Source organism: Mustelus asterias, chromosome 5, assembly GCF_964213995.1.
Source record: "Mustelus asterias chromosome 5, sMusAst1.hap1.1, whole genome shotgun sequence".
NCBI lineage: Eukaryota > Metazoa > Chordata > Chondrichthyes > Carcharhiniformes > Triakidae > Mustelus > Mustelus asterias.
Window position 1 is genome coordinate 141,382,353 of NC_135805.1, and position 17,653 is coordinate 141,400,005.

Genomic DNA, 17,653 nt, shown 5'->3' on the forward strand with positions numbered 1-17,653 from the left:
CATTATGCTAAACTTATATAAAGCACTTATCACAGGAGTATTGTGTTCAGTTCTGGGCATCCCACATTAAGAAGGATAGACAAGGCCTTGGAAAGGGAGTAAAGGAGATTTATTACAATGGTACCAAGGATGAGTTTTCTGGAGAAGCTGGGATTATTCTCCTTAGAGCAGAGGAGGTTCAACGGTGATTTAACAGAAGTGTTCAAAATTTCTGAGGGGTTTTAATAGACCCTTCGTCCCCTCAGAAGAGACATTCCAATTAATCCCAATTTCCCGATCTTTCCAAAGTCCTGTAATACTTCCCACTTCAAGTATTTATCTAATTCCCTTTTGAAAGTTACCATTACATGTTTCCAGATTGTAACAATTCGCTGCATTAAAAAAATATATTTCATATCATTCCTGGTTCATTTGCCAATTATTTTAAAGCTGTGTCATTTGGTTTCCAACCCACTTGTCACAAGAAATAATTTCCCTCTATTTACTCTATCAAAACCCCTGAACAGTTTGAACATTTCTATCCAACACTCCCTTAACTTCATCTATTCCAATGTCAACAATCCCAATTCCTTTGGTCTCTCTACTTTCATTAGTGTGATTGTGTTAAATTAGCACAGAAAGAAACTGCATCACCCTCACTCACAATTGAGACCCATAATTGGCAGCAGCTCTTTATGAAATCAGGACATGGGACCTGTGTATTGTGCCACCGCCTCCCTGTCTGTGGCTCTCTTGCTTCGCATAACTCAGCATTTACTCGCTGAGATACTGGGGCAGCTCTCTAGTTTGAAGCATACAAACTGGAGGACACTATTCAGCCCCTCCAGGTTGTCAGATATGAACAGGAGGCCATTCAACCTCTCAAGCCTCTTACATTTGAACAGGAGGCTATTCAGCTCCTTGAACCTGTTACACATGAACAGAAGGAGGTCATTCAGCTGACTGAGCCTGTTACACAGGAATAGGAGGTCACAAGTCCCTCGAGCTTGTTACATAGGAATAGAAGGAGGCCATTCAGCACCTATGAGCCTGTCAAAGAGTAACAGGAGGATGCCATTCAGTTCCTCAAGCTCAATACACAGGGACAAGAGGCCATTCAGCACACATTGACTGGAGGCAGTCCCTGAACTTGTTCTGCTGTTCAATTAGTTCACAGCTGATCCGTAGCTTATCTCCATCTACTCACTTTGGTTTTAAAACTCTTAATACCTCTGCCAAACAAAAATTCATTGGTCTATTTTGAAATTTTCAGCTGGATTTATCATTCAGCCTCAACAACCACCTGAGACGGCACGGTAGCACAGTGGTTAGCACTGCTGCTTCACAGCTCCAGGGTCCCGGGTTCGATTCCCAGCTCGGGTCACTGTCTGTGTGGAGTTTGCACATTCTCCTCGTGTCTGCGTGGGTTTCCTCCGGGTGCTCCGGTTTCCTCCCACAGTCCAAAGATGTGCGGGTTAGGTTGATTGGCCAGGTTAAAAATTGCCCCTTAGAGTCCTGAGATGCGTAGGTTAGAGGGATTAGTGGGTAAAATATGTGGGGGTAGGGCCTGGGTGGGATTGTGGTCGGTGCAGACTCGATGGGCCGAATGGCCTCCTTCTACACTGTAGGGATTCTATGATTCTATGAGACAGCAGATGGGGTTTCAGCTTAACATCTCATCTGAACAACACCACCCCAGAAGTGCAGCACTTCCTCAGTACTGCACAGGTAAGTTAGCCTAGATTTTGTGAGCAAATCCTTGGAGTGGGACTTGAACCCACACACAACATTCTGACTCAGAGGCAAGAGAGCTATCCACTGATCCATGGGTGACACCTCAGTGGGGGATTATCTACCAAATAAAGGGCAGTAAACTGCAGTAATTTTCTCCTAGGATTCAGCATCTGCTGACTGTCAGAATTTGACGAAATGTAAAATTTCACTAAATTGGGTTGTTTGAAATTTTACTCTTTTCAAGGCTATGACAGTAATAATGCCTGTTTCAAGAAAAAAACATCACATTTGATCTTATCATTCTCAACTGAGCTGCCTTGGGAAGTGTAGAATCTCACACAGCCTCTACTCTTATCAAGATTAAAGTGGCTTACAGCAATGCCTCTGTCCAATGCTATATTACAATATTATAAATAATAATGTTGAGACAATTCTTATTTTATTCTATATCTCTCTGAATAAACATGTATCACCTATTGTGACAAGCAGCACTGTTACAGGCAAAAGGTCAGAATTCACAAGAATAGGAATCAGTTCAACTCTTTCTTGCTGCTGGTGTTATTCTACCTTCTGCACTTGACAATAAACTGAGCTGCTCTTAACAGTTCTCCCTACGACATTCTGCACTGTGACATTAAAATAGAGTTAAACATCCAAACCCCTCTGCTACCCATCTCCTGACTTGCATCCAGTCCTGTTCAACCATCATCTTGCTGACCTACATTGACTTCCAATACAGCAAAGGCTCAATATTAAAATTCTCATCACTGTTTTCTAATCCCTCCATGAACTTCCCCCTTCCTATCTTTATAATTCTCTAAGATTCCTGTGATTCTCCAAATTCTGGTCTCTTGAGCATTCCTGATTTTAATCGACCCGTCACTGGTGGCCGTGTCTTCAGCTGCATAGACTCTAACACCTCTGGAATTCCCTTTGTAAACCTCTCTGCCTCTGAACCGCACTCTCCTCCTTTAAGCTGTTCTTTGAAACTTGGTCACCTATTTTAATATCCATTCATGTGGTTTCATATCAAACTTTGATAACACTCCTGCAAGGCATCTTGGAACTATTTACTATGTTAACAATAGAATATAAATGCAAGGTGCTATTGATTAGAAGCCATTAGCCCTGCTTCTCTTCGGTTCTTTGACCTCTGTCAACTGTTGCACATGAGGACTTTGCACTGTGGAGGAATCAGTATGATATGATTACAGTCTGATCAGGTTAGGGGCATTAGGGGCCTTGCAAGTAGGACATCAGGACGACTTTCAAGTTGAAACAACATTCATTTAAAAGAAACATCCCTTTTAAAATTATGGGATAGATTTTCACTGAGCAATATCAGATCAGCTTCCCATATATCTGCTGGTTATCCACCCCTGCCTGAAACACATCCCCAATGGTCATAATTGGCACATTATACACCTTCTGCCTGTTACAGATCTACCCATTATACACCCACCAGTTATACACCCACCGCCTGTTACAGATCCATCCATTATACACCCACCCATTATACATCCTGCCCATAATACAACACACTCATTGTACACCCCAGCCCATGACATATCATTCGCCTGTTAAACACCCAATTGTCATACATCTGGCCATTACAATACATGCCTGTTTTACACCACACCCATAATTCACTTCTCACCAGGCATGTTAAACAACCCCATCGGTTATACAACCCTGCTTGTCAAATACTGCCATTAAACACACTCTTTCACACTCAGCCATTATATACTCCTGTTTTGCTGGTTACATACCCTTGCCTGTTGTACACCTGGCTGCTTATACACCCCTATTTTATACCCCTACTCATTATACATCGCCCATTCTAAATTTCCCACTACGTTTGCCTGCCATATACCCCATTTTATTAAAACCCATTTTACACCAGCCATTACATCTTCCTTACCCATGATACACCTATGCCTGTTTTCCTTCTTCATTGAAAGTGCTACCACTACATATGGAGCATTTTAGGAATAACAATACTATGATTTAATTATCAACAACACCATTGAGCTCTGCAAAACATGAGCCCCTCTCCATTCCTCCAAAAAGCCCACACAAATTTATTTTCTGCACACCATCAGAGTATCTGCTACTTTCTTTTGAGTTTCACATTACTGCTCAGGATGCAGGGTTAGCTAATGAAAGTGAATCAGATTACAGACAACACCAGGAGAAGAGGGAAAATCGAGGTTATGATGATCCAAAGTGTTTCTTGACCAGAGATTGTGAGTCCAAGCCCCAGCATGCTGTGTGAAGAAATTGAATTCCATAAATCCGGTGATTTGAGAGTTGGCAGCAGATCAAACGGCTATGAAATTTCCCAGACTATTGTGAAAACCCACCTGGTTCATTATAGTCCTTCGAGAAGGGAACCTGATCTCCACATGCAGTCAGATTCTACCTGTGATTCCAGTGATACCTTACATGGTTGGTTGAACTGCCCTGAGGGCAATATGGGATGGTCAATAAATACAGTTTTGTCAATCACCTACACCGAGGGTTGCCAATGTTCCAGGATTGCCCTGGAACCTTCGGGAGCTGAAGAGTCCTCTCCAGAACACTGCTGTGAGCCAAATACCCAGGAGAAAATCAGGGTTTGGGGGTGACGATTAAAATTTGTGTACTTTTCAAAATGAATTATTACAAAATAATGGTTATAAGCAATCAAACTATCTAAAAAGGGAATTCAGACTTTTTGATTGGCATCCAAAAATCATCAAATTGCATAATGAAGTGGCTGTACACTTTACAAATGGCTGGGAAGTCACATATCGCAAGGATGGACATATCAGAGAGCAATAATGGGAATATTGGGGGGTGAGGCACCGTGAAGACAGACGTGTCAAATGAGCAACGGCAGAGGTGTGAGGGTGGAGTGGCTGGAGGCAGATGATCATGTGATGACACCTGTAGGACTATGTCTAACCAGAGTTGTCAACCCCACCCTGAAGCTGGCAAGTCTATCTTGGATCATCATGTGTTGGGAAATGGCCTCAATCTAATAGGGGTCTGCAGGACAATTACATCAGCCAGAAAGTGATTTACTGGAACTGGGTAAGTGGTTGAGGCCAAGAATAAGCTAGGTGGTGTCATGGAAAGGTGGTAGGATTGTCGTTCTAGAAGGGCTAAATCACATGGAGTGACCTTCAATCAGCTAAAGTCATTGAGTTGAATTCTAGGCATTTGCCCTTCAAAACTGGTTTTCATAACTCACGTGTACAGGTGATGCAGGATCAGGCTGAGCACTCTGAAACAGGACAAGAAAAGAGTAGTCAAGACCTGTGACACATTACCACCATTCAAATCAGATAGGACACAACGTTTACACTTACTTTTAACAGGGAATATTGACAGCTTGCAATAACCAGGCAGAAGTGGAAAACTGACAGGTCCTTGAAAAATCCTTGGTTAAGGAGATTGAATCCAAGAAGGGCAACAAGAACAGCCAAGCAAACTGCTAGCGCATTTTCCCCAATCTCCTGATTCCTGTGAAAATATAATACATGCTATTTGAACCTTGCTCATAAATTACTTTAAATGGAAGCTTTAGTTTGCTTAATATACACTGGGGGAAACACATGGCAGTTTGGAAACAGGCGGAGTGAATCTCCTCTGTCGTTCTCCTGATTAGCCGCTAAAAAATCAATGGTAACTATTTTTAACGCAGTGTACCCAGAGTTATGGCAGCTGATTGAGAGAACCATGGGTAAAATTCCCAGTGGGAGTTACCACATGGATAGTGCGATTGTTGCATGACTCAGCACATCGGAAAATCTGTGTGGCTCATCTAGACCTGGTAGTTGCAAATGATCCAAACAATACAGGGATGTGGGAGTCATGGCACACTGACAGGGCAGTGACCACTGAATGATTTAACCCTGGTCTTCAATTCAATGAAACCAAAAATACAGGAGCTAGGTATTGCCCACTGTTTTAAATGGGCTTAATTTAAAAGTATAAAGGAACAAGCTCAACAAATTGCCAAGGGAAGATTAGTGTTCAACGACACCTCAACTGAGAATAAAATGGATCACCTTTAAATGTGTAATACTGCCCATACATGATATTGGAATATGAAAAGCAAACTGGATGAGAAGCAGAAAATAAGTACTTGCTAGAGGAATTACATTGCAGGGGACTACTCAGTGGGTGACATTGAGTAGGGGGGGTTAAGTGGGGGAGGGAGGGGTGGAGTAGAGATAATTAACAGGGAAAGACTAGAGAAAATTAGATCTTGAAAGGAAATATCAAAACGATGACCTCACTGACGTTTACAAGATAGTTGGTTGCTATATTTTTGATTTTACTGAATTCCCGATCAAATTAAGTCATTCAGTTGTCACTGCCTGTCAGTGTGCCATGACTCCCACATCCAGTGTGCTGTTTGGATCATTTACAATTAACAGGTTTGGATGAGCAATGCCTTTTGTGGATTTTGTAATGAGGTGCGTCATTAAACAATCAAACGATCCATGTGGCAGCTCCCGGTGGACGTTTCCTCAGTCAGCTGCCATAGCTCTGCCATTTTATGGAAACATTAATCTAGAAACTTGCTTTACATTAACTCCAGTTCCAACTGGGACAAGGGATCAGAAGTTTAAACGAGTAAGTTCAGGATAGCAAGTATCATGGTGTCAAGCTTGAGTGTTATGGAGCTGCACACACCCAGGCAAGTGGAGAGTATTCACCACACCCTGGCTTGATCTTTGCAGATGGTGGACAGGCATTGGGGAATCAAGGCGCAAATTACTTGCCTCAGAGATTCCAGCCTCTGACATGTTCTTGAAGCCGTAGTATTTATATAGCTGCTCCAGTTCAGTTTCAGTCACCGGTAAACCCCAGCATGTTGATTGAGGAGGGGGGTTAGGCGATGGAAATCCCATCAAATGTCAAAGTCGATTCTCTCTTGTTGGAGATGGACATTGCCTGGCACGAATATTACTTGTCACTTATCAGCCCAAGCCTGGATATTGTCCAGGTCTTGCTGCACATGAACAAGGACTGTTTCATGTGCATCATCATCATTTCTTATGGATTGTAACAATGCTGTTAGTACTGTAGAGGATCAGAAGGACCTTGGGGTCTGGGTCCATAGGACTCTAAAATCAGCCCCGCAGGTGGAGGAGGTGGTTAAGAAGGTGTATGGTGTGCTGGCCTTTATCAATCGAGGGATTGAGTTTAGGAGTCTGGGGATAATGATGCAGCTATATAAGACCCTCGTCAGACCCCACTTGGAGTACTGTGCTCAGTTCTGGTCGCCTCATTACAGGAAGGATGTAGAAAAGATTGAAGGGGTGCAGAGGCAATTTACAAGGATGTTGCCTGGATTGAGTGGCATGCCTTATGAGGATAGGCTGAGGGAGCTCGGTTTTTTCTCCTTGGAGAGACATAGGATGAGAGGAGACCTAATAGAGGTATATAAGATGTTGAGAGGCATAGATCGGGTGGACTCTCAGAGGCTTTTTCCCAGGGTGGAAATGGCTGCTACGAGAGGACACAGGTTTAAGGTGCTGGGGTGTAGGTACAGGGGAAATGTTAGGGGGAAGTTTTTCACACAGAGGGTGGTGGGCGAGTGGAATCGGCTGCCGTCAGTGGTGGTGGAGGCAAACTCAATAGGGTCTTTTAAGAGACTCCTGGATGAGTACATGGGACTTAATAGGATGGAGGGTTATAGGTCGGCCTAAAAGGTAGGGATATGTTCAGCACAACTTGTGGGGCCGAAGGGCCTGTTTTGTGCTGTAGTTTTCTATGTTTCCATGTTTCTAATGCAGAGTTCTATGAAGTGATAGAAACTTTAAAAGCAGAGGATAAATACCTGTCAAGTAAAGTCAGTAAAGCCAGGCGATCATAACAAATCTCCACCCACTTGCCAGGTAAAATCCAAAACCTGTAGGACTGTCTGCAGTTGGACTTTTCCTCGATTACTTTAACAGTTGATTCACGATTCACAGCCCCGCCCTTCAGAGATAAAAGGATATTTATATAAGCAGAAAATTAGAACAACCATCCAAAATACATAGCTACGCCCTCTCTACATGGCTCATTGAGTTTTACTTTACCCATATTACCTAGAAATGAAATTGTTCTATCTCAGCTACTGATGGATCATTTCTCCTAATTAGAAGGAAGGGTCACAGGGTCAGGATAAGGGGTCAGCCATTTATGGCAGAGATGCAGAAAAACCTCCTCACTCAGAGGGTTCTAAAATTTTGGAATTCTCTGCCTCAGAGGGCCTGCTAATTCCTAGTTGATTAATCAATTCAAGACTGAAATCAATAGATTTTTGGACATTGAGGGAATTAAGAGATTTGGGGATAGTGCGAGAAAGTAGACTTCCATTTTAATTCAGAGGAGATTAGATGTGACGATTGGTCCATGGTTCAGTCCCTATTCTGTAGGGAGGCAACTATCTGCTGCAAAAGCCCCATCTTACCGACAAACAGAACTTGAGATAGTATGTCCACACTTGTCTCATACTGCTCAACCAAATCAAATGCCAGCTTGTTGTGGTACTTCTATGGGAATTGGGGGGTGATATGTAAAATGTCTGATTGGGATCTAGTTGGCTTCAGATGATTATTGGGACAGAATTGATTCTCAGAAAATCCACACAGATCTGGCTAATATCATAGTACCATTGAATCCCTACAGTGCAGAAGGAGGCCATTCAGCTCATCAAGTCTGCACTGACTCTCTGAAAGAGCACCGCACCCAGCACCCCTCCCCGCTATCCCCGTAACTCCGCATATTTACCATGGCAAATCCACATAACCTACACATCCTTGGACACTCAGGGACAATTTAGCATTGCCAATACACCTAACCTGCACATTTTTGGACTCAGAGGGTTGATCTATATCACAGGGAGATAGGATTCTTCCTGTTTGACTCCAGATATGTCAACACCTTGATGAGTAGAGAGATTCTATTTGGGAAGCTTTCAATGCTCTGTGCTGGGAAAGTGTGGTGATCTTAGTAAGTTAATCTATAGCTGGGATCAATGCTAGGACCTCAGCTATTCACAATATATATTAATGGTTTAGATGAGGGAACTAAATGCAATATCTCCAAATTTGCAGATGATACAAAGCTGGGTAGGAGAGTGAGCTATGAGAAGGATGTAGAGATGCTTCAGTGTGACTTGGACAAGCTGAGTAAGTGAGCAAATGCATCGCTGATGCAGTATAATGTGGATAAATATGAGGTTATCCACTTTGGTGGCAAAACCAGGAAGGCAGATTATCTGAATGGCAATAAATTGAGAGAGGGGAATGATACCTGGGTGTCCTCGTACACCAGTCACTGAAGGTAAGCGTGCAGGTGCAGCAGGCAGTAAAGAAGGCAAATGGCATGTCGGCCTTCATAGTGAGAGGATTCGAGTACAGAAGCATGGATGTCTTGCTGCAATTACACAGGGCCTTAGTGAAGCAACACCTGGAATACTGCAAGCAGTTTTGGCTCTTTATCTGAGAAAGGCTGTTCTTGCTATAGAAGCAGTGCAGCAAAGGTTTTCCAGACTGATTTTTGGGATTGAGATCTGAAGTATAGGGAGAGATCGAGTCAGTTCGGATTATATTCGTTGGAGTTCAGAAGAGGAGGGATCTCATAGAAACCTATAAAATTTTAACAGGACTAGAGGCAGGAAAGCTGCTCCTGATGGTGGGGCAGTCCAGAACCAGGGGTCATAGTCTAGGCATAAGGGGTAAACCTTTTAGGACTGAAATGAGAAATTTCTTCACCCAGAGAGTGGTGAGCATGTGGAATTTGCTACCGCAGAAAGCAGTTGAAACCAAAATATTGTATGCTTTCAAGGAGTTAGATATAGCTCTTGGGGTAAAAGAGATCAAAGGATATGAAGGGAAGACAGGAAGATGCTTTTGAGTTGGATGACCCGGGCAGTCCGGGTATAAGGCTGTCCGTTACGGTTATACACAAAGTGACATTAAGCCAAGGGGTCCACACTGATTACCACATTTGCTTACAACAGTTAACTCATTCAGTTTATGTTTTGTGTTCTTTTAATGAAAGGTGTAATTAAGAAAAGGCAATTTTTAAAAATGGAAATGCTGAAAATGCAGCAGTCCAGGCAGAATCTGCGAGAGGAACAGAGTCAATGAACATGTCTGACCTGCTCCATTTTATTTCAAATTTTCAGCATCTGCGGCATTTTTGCTTTGAAGGATGAATTTTAATATTGGAATGCATATCTCAAATTGTAAAAGTTATGTTCAACTTTTGGCATTTTGAAATGAGTTGGCAAGATAACATCCTTACTTATATCTTTACTGAAGTTGGCAACCCATCTTCAATTACTTTGTTTCGACACAATGAGATATTTGGCATTAATTTCTGCAGGGCCCATTGCCTACCTGCCGTGCTTCTGAATATCTTCTAATTCGCATTCTCTGTAATACAACTGGCTGTTGTTGATGGGGGGGCTCATCGATCGTTTCCTCTGCCCCGCTGTGTCCATCTGCTGAAGGGTAACTGTGAGAGTTGGACTGATGATCCCTGAAGTGAAAAACATGTGAAGAGTGATGCTATCTGGAGGTCTGCTGCTAACCACACATTAAAGGCCCATTGCCATTTAAACCCACACTTTTTTTTAAATAAAGAGTTCTTGCATTTAATTACAGAAGAGAAAAATAAGGCACAATGTTATCGAGGTAATCATTATTGAGGTAAATCTGAGGAGCTTGCAATTCCTTGGTGTCCCATAAGGCTCATTGTTGATTCACTTGGGGAGAGTAGACTGCATAGAATGGGTAACACAGCAGAGTGGTTGAGAGTGTAAGAGAGAGCAACATAAAAGTGAATACAGTAATGAAGCAAATTTTTAAAAATGAAGTAGAGAAAACCAAAAGCTCGACCAGAAAAAGACAGATTCTTATATTTGGAATCATATAATATTACGGAGCAGTAGGAGGCCATTTGACCAAACATGCCTGTGTCAGTTTTTTGAAAGAGCTATTTAATTACTTCCACACCCCCGCTCTTTACCTACAGCCCCTGCAATTTATTTCGAATGTATTTATCTAATTAGCTTTTGGAAGTTACTATTGAGTATGCCTCCAGCACCATTTTGGGAAATGCCTTCCAGATTACAATTTACAGTATTAAAACATTTCCCATTGTTGCCTCTAGTTGTTTTGCCAACTATTTTAAATCCATGTCCTCTAATTACTGACCATCCTGCCAGTGGGAGCAGTTTCTCCATATCTACTGATTCAAAACTCCTTTCAAAATTTTAAAATCCCCTACAGTTGGCTTGCTGTTTAGGAGAACTGTGATCACACCTTTCCTGAAACTGCATCCCCCATTTCTAGTCACTCTAGCCCCAGACATGACCTAGTCATTATAAACACCCTGCTCCACCAGAGGGACAAGCAGAAGACCTCATGGCAGCCGCCCTACTCCAAGCACTGGCACCTGACTATATCATCATCTGAGCAAGGCATTGGAAAGAATTCCACATCACCTGCTCACGACCGAAGCCAATGACTGCTGGACTGACTACCGACTAATCCACTCTGACATCTCCATCACCCTGGCGCGAAACTGGCAGAGGTAGAAAAAAACTTTGCCGCATGAGACTCAATGTCACTGGACTCAAAGACTATGAGAAGAAAGACTTACTCAGTCGGCACCTCACAGCTAACCTGGCGACAACTAATGACCAATGAGAGCCAAAAACAGTGAGGCGCTTATCAAAGACAGAGAGGCAGTCAACGTTCGCTAGAGAGAGCTCTCTGAAGACCTCCTCGACCAAAGTGTAGACTTCAATGCAAGTGCTCTTGACACCATCCAATAACACATTACCTGACACCATCTGAACACAACCCCAGTTTGCCGTGAGGTTGAAAGAAACATCCGACAGTTGAAAACAACAAGGCTCTAAAGCAGATGGAATCCCCGCTGAAATACTACAATGTGGTGGAGAGGCATTCTTGACAAGAATTCACAACCTCATCTCCCTTATCTGGAGGAAGAGAGCATGCTGGGAGATCTCAGAGATGCCTTAATTGTGATCGTCTTCAAGAAAGGAGACAGGTCTGACTGCAGGAATTACAGATTGATCTTCCTACTCTCTGCCACAGGAAAGGTCATTGTGAGAATCCTCCTCAACTGCCTCTCAGTGATTGAAGAGCTTCTCCCTGAGTTTCAGTGTGGCTTCTGACCGTCAAGAGACACAATGGACATAATCTTCAGTGCGCGACAAATCCAGGAAAAGTACAGGGAGCAACATCAACCTCCACACATGGCCTTTTTAGATCTGGCAGAGGCCTTCAACTCTGTCTACCGTGAGGGGTTGTGGAACATCCTCCTCAAATTTGGTTGCCTGCAGAAATTCATCACCATTCTCCACCTGCTCCACAATGAGATGCAAGCCATAATCCTCTCCAACAAAACCACCACAGAGCCAATACATGTGCAAACTGGGGTCAAACAGGGGCTGCATCATCGCACTAGCATTCATCTCTATCTTCCTCACAGCAACACTCCACCTCATCATCTTGAGGCTCCCCACTGGAGTGGAGCTAACCTACCAGCTAAGTGGTTAGCTTTTCAACCTCTGATGTCTCCAGGTCAGAACCAAGACCACCCCAACTTCTGTCATCGAGCTGCAGTACACAGAACATGTGTGTGCGCGCACACTCAGAGGCCAAGCTACAAGCATCATCGATCGCATTCACCGAGGTATATGAGAGAATGGGCCTCAGAATAAACATCTGGAAAACAAAGATTCTCTATCAGCATGCTCCTGCCATGCAAAACTGCCCCCCCAACCATCAAGAACCACAGTGAGCCTTTAGACAACGTGGATCATTTTCCACACCTTGGGAGCCTCCACTCAGCATGAGCAGACTTCGACAATTGAGTCCAGCATCGACTCCAATGCGCCAGTTCAGTCTTTGGAAGCCTGAGTGTTCGAAGATGGAGACCTCAAATCAAGCACCAAACCCATGGTCTACAGAGCAAGTGTGGTCCTCGCCCTCTTAGACAATAGGATTCCCCTCCTAGTGATCCCCTCCAAGCAGTCACTAGGATTCTATAGAATATGGGTTTGTATTTTAACAGCAGGTAAGGATTGCTAAGGGTATCAAAATCCAAAGCAAAGTAGTTTATAATTAATGTGGCCACAAGGTCCCATTGCTTGCAATATGTAAGAGGAGGAAAATGTCATTCAGTCCCTTAAACAAGTTTTTTCATTTACTTAGAATATGGTTGATCTGTATCTTAACTCCATTTACCCACCTTTCCTGGACTCGCCCAGTGGAGGAAATAGTTTCTCTCTATCTGCCCTATCAAATTATTTATGAATCTCAAACACCTCAATTAAATTGCCCCTTAGGCTTCTGTACTGTAGGTATGCTGGAAATAAGATGGAATTTCAGGGCAGCATGGATGAAGGCTTCTAATGAACAACAATATCCACATTCATGTCCTATGCTGAGTAATGGTTGGGGGAGAGATGGTGGGAGGAAAAATAGAAGAGACATGTTATTTTAAAATAAATCACATTTTTAAGAACCCTATTAATAGTTATCATTAAATCACTGGGCTTTTGTTCAATGTTCATAGTGAACAACAGTGTTGACGATAAAAGATTGAAATCACATGGATACAGCACCCTCTAGTGAGTGTGATGAGCTGAAACAATCTTTGATTATTTCACCATGTTTGCCACAGTTACAGAAAAACATGCAGTCCTGTAGCCCCATTTCACTATCTATGGACTTCCCAAAGTTCTTTGCTGCGGTGAAGTATTTTTGAAGTGTAGTAGCTGCTGTAATGTAGGAAACACGGCTACACAATTTGCAAGGTCCCACAAACAGCAATAAAATAAACAACAAGATAATCTAATCTTATTAAGTATTGGTTAAGGGATAGATATTGGCCATGACATTAGGAGAACACTCATTCTTCTTTGAAATAATGCCATGGAATATTTTAATGTCTGGCTGAGAGAGCAAACGCAGCCTTAGTTTGACAAAAATGAGTTGAAAATTTAAAAATTAATAATTGATCTAACATCAAGAGTTTCAAACTTCTACCATCCTTTGTGTGGAGGAATGCTTCCTACTTTACTCATGAAAACTTTGGCTCCAATATTTAGATTATATTCCCTAATCCTAGACCTCACAACTAGTGGACATAGTTTCCATCTCCCCTATCCGTTCTCCTAAATATCTTGCAAACTTCAAATGGGTCTCTCCTGCTAAATTCAAGAGAATATAACCCTAGTTTGTGTAATCTCTCCTTGTGATTTAGCCCGTGGGGTCCAGATATAATTCTGGTACATTGACCTCCAAGGTCAATAAACCCTTCCTAAGGTGTGGTGCCCAGACTGCTCACATGCTCCAGATGTGGTTTAATTAAGGCTTTGTACAACTGCAAAGTAGCTTCTAACCCCTTCAATTCTAGTCTTCTGGATGCAGAGGACAGCATCCCATTTGTATGTCAAACACTGTGAAGCATCAATAAACATCATCAGCTGTGATTCACTGGTGATCCTATCTCGGGTCATAAGCAACGAGCCTGGGAATGCAATGGAAGAGTCTATGTATTATCATTTTGTGAGATCCAGTAGCAAATGAAAAAAGATAACTAGCACCTTCACAAGAAAATTTAAAATCATCTTTTGTGCCAATTAATCGGGTGGTACAGTGGCACAGTGGTTAGCACTGCTGCCTCAGCGCCAGGGACCTGGGTTTGATTCCCGGCTTGGGTCACTGTCTGTGTGGAGTTTGTACATTCTCCCCGTGTCTGCGTGGGTTTCCTCCCACAGTCCAAAGATGTGTGGATTGGCCATGCTAAATTGCTCCTTAGTGTCAGGGGGACTAGCTAGGGTAAATGCTGGGCTATGGGGATAGGACTTGGGTGGGATTGTGGTCGGTGCAGACTCAATGGGCCGAATGGCCTCCTTCTGCACTGTAGGATTATACATATACAACTGATCTGGAGCCAAAGAATAATCCCAGTACACTTCAACCCTGTTTCTGATGGACCTGAGTTGCCTAACATGACACTCGTCAATCATTCACAGTAACAAGTCCTTAACATATTCTGTTGTCCTTTTTCTAAGAGCTGGACAAAAGTACTCGGCACAGTGATTAATTTATCACTTTCTCCTGATCTGATATACAATTCATCATTTTCAAAGAGGTGTGTTATCTTCTGAATCATATCTTATTTGAGGAACCATTGAGAAAATCAGACTTACCACGAACTTTGAATATGTTCTGAACTTGGAGGATGATCCAATGAATTTTCAAAGCCTTGGCTTTCAGGACCGAACGTGTATGACCTTACTGCTCCTAAGAATGAAATGACACAGTATTTCACTGTTTTATTCATTTTCAAATTTAACCCTCTAACTCTCTGGCAATTATTCAATTATAAAATCCTCATCTTCTTTCAAACTCCTCCCTACTTCTGAAATCTACTCCAACCATACAACTTTCCATGAACTTTGCACTCCTCTAATTCTGGCCTCTCAAGCATTCTTGATTTTTATTCTTCTACCATTCACTGATGACCATGCCTTCAAGCTTTGGAATTCTCTCCCCAAACCTCCACTTTTCATTGCTCTAGCTCTTTCCCCTCCTTTAGGACATTATTTTGGACTAAGCTTGTGGTGACCTATTCTAATATCCCCTTACATTGCTACAAGGGGGGGATGTTGGTGTAGTGGTAATGTTGCTGCACTGGTAATCCAGAAGCCCAAGCAACGCTTTAAGGACATGGATTAAAATCCCATGTTGTGCAGTGCAGATCCTGATTGTGAATCTCAGCAGAGGTGCCGATCAAAGGCACTTTCCCACAGGGAGGGAGGAAGGCAATCTTGTTGGGGTATCTCAGTGGCCTCCAGTAATCCTAGCACAATTTCAACTGGGAGATGATGTCCTAAAGAACAAGAAATGGGAGAGAAATTGGGAAAAATACAAGCTTACATCCATGTCTGACCTTTCATTCAATCTAACCTTTATACACAACATACAACACGCTTCTATTCTATGCACAGAAATTGTATTTACTCACCACCAAAAAATACTCACCAAGCTCATCTACAAAGAAGTGTGTGGCACCAGTGGAGGTATCATGGTGTGATGCAGCTTCATGCTTTGGACTATCACTTGGACACATGGAGCTCCCCCATTGTAATGAACAAGAATGGTTCTGCACTTCTTGGTTATCCTGTGAACTGTAAATTGTTACACAGGAATTTAAGTGGACAAAACAGTGAGCATAACTATCTCAAATTAGTATGATAGTTCATCTCCTTAGATATGAACAAAAATAAATTTTCTTTTGTTATATATTCCTGTGCTCGTCCAGGTGTGAGATGCTATTTCCCGAGAAAGGAATTCTTGCTAGTGCCGGCAATAAATATCCTCAATCAGGCACAGTACAGCCAAACATATAGGCTTAGTATTTCTAGTACAAAAGCAGACATTAGAATCATAGAAACCCTACAGTGCAGAAAGAGGCCATCTGGCCCATTGAGTCTGCACCGATCACAATCCCACCCAGGCCCTACCCCCATATCCCTATATATTTACCTGCTAATCCCTCTAACCTACACATCTCAGGACACTAAGGGGCAATTTTAGCATGGCCAATCAACCTAACCCGCACATCTTTGGACTGTGGGAGGAAACCGGAGCACCCGGAGGAAACCCACGCAGACACAAGGAGAATGTGCAAACTCCACACAGACAGTGACCCAAGCCGGGAATCGAACCCAGGTCCCTGGAGCTGTGAAGCAGCAGTGCTAACCACTGAGCTACCGTGCTGCCCAATTCTATGATTGTTTTAATGATTTAATAAGAGCCTCCTCTAACTCTTTCTAATCCGATCAGAAAATTTTTCCATTCTTGATTGCCTTCTCTAGTTTTTCCTTCAATGTATCTATCTATTCTACTGGTTCAATCAACTGCCCCAAGGGGTAGCGAATTTCACATTCTAACCACTTTTTGAGTAATGATATTTTTTCTGAATTCTCTGATAGATTTATGACTATTTTATATTTAGTACCTCTAGTTTTAGTCTCCCTCACAGGTAGAAATGTCTTCTTTATGTTTACCCTATCAAACTCTTCCATAATATTTAAGACCTCTTTCAGGTCACCCGTCAATCTTCTCTTTTCCCACTACTCTGCCTGACTTCAGAACGGCAATACCTACTTCACAGGAGTGACACTTTTAAAACATTTTCCATACCAGTCACACTATGATCTCTCTAAGTGAGACTCCCAGTCCATCAGACCTGATTCATGCAGTTCCAAGTTCCCAGGAACCTTGAATTACAACATATATCCCAATAGTTGTTGACTTGCAGGAGCACGGCTGATAGGTTTCTCAACCCCATTCTCCTGCCTTTTGCCCGTAACTTTCTATCTGTCTTAAATACACTCAGTGATTTGGTCTCCACAGCCTTCTGTGGCAATGAATTCCACAGATTCACCAGCCTCTGGCTGTAGAAATTCCTCCTCATCTCGGTTCCTTTACTCTGAGGTTGTGCCCTCGGATCCTAGTCTCTCCTACTAATGGAAACATCTTCCGCACGTCCACTCTATTTAGGCCTTTCAGTATTCTGTAAGCTTCAATGAGATCCCCCCCATCCTTCTAAACTCCATCGAATAGACTCAAACGCTCCTCATACGTCAAACCTTTCATTCTCGGGATCATTCTCGTGAACCTCCTCTGGACCCTATTCAATGCCAGCACATCTTTCCTTAGATACAGGCCCAAAATTGCTCACAATGTTCCAAATGTGGTCGAATCAGAGCCTTATAAAGCCTCAACACTACATCCCTATTTTTGTATTCTAGTCCTCTCGAAATGAATGCTAACATTGCATTTATCTTGCTAACTACCAACTCAACCTGCAGGTTAACCTTAAGAGAATCCTGAAC

At 42.7% G+C, this 17,653-nt stretch overlaps 1 protein-coding gene across 1 annotated transcript in view; it reads right to left on the reverse strand.

The window, feature by feature from the left end:
• Positions 1-17,653, reverse strand: part of LOC144494026 (pecanex-like protein 2) — a 209,129-nt gene that overhangs the window by 122,638 nt on the left and 68,838 nt on the right. The window contains exons 12-17 of the mRNA XM_078213600.1: positions 15,795-15,940; positions 14,960-15,053; positions 10,104-10,245; positions 7,550-7,692; positions 5,067-5,220; positions 4,949-4,981 (exon numbers count right to left, since the gene is read on the reverse strand). Coding sequence (XP_078069726.1) covers positions 4,949-4,981; positions 5,067-5,220; positions 7,550-7,692; positions 10,104-10,245; positions 14,960-15,053; positions 15,795-15,940 — 712 coding nt within the window. The remainder of the gene's footprint in view (positions 1-4,948; positions 4,982-5,066; positions 5,221-7,549; positions 7,693-10,103; positions 10,246-14,959; positions 15,054-15,794; positions 15,941-17,653) is intronic.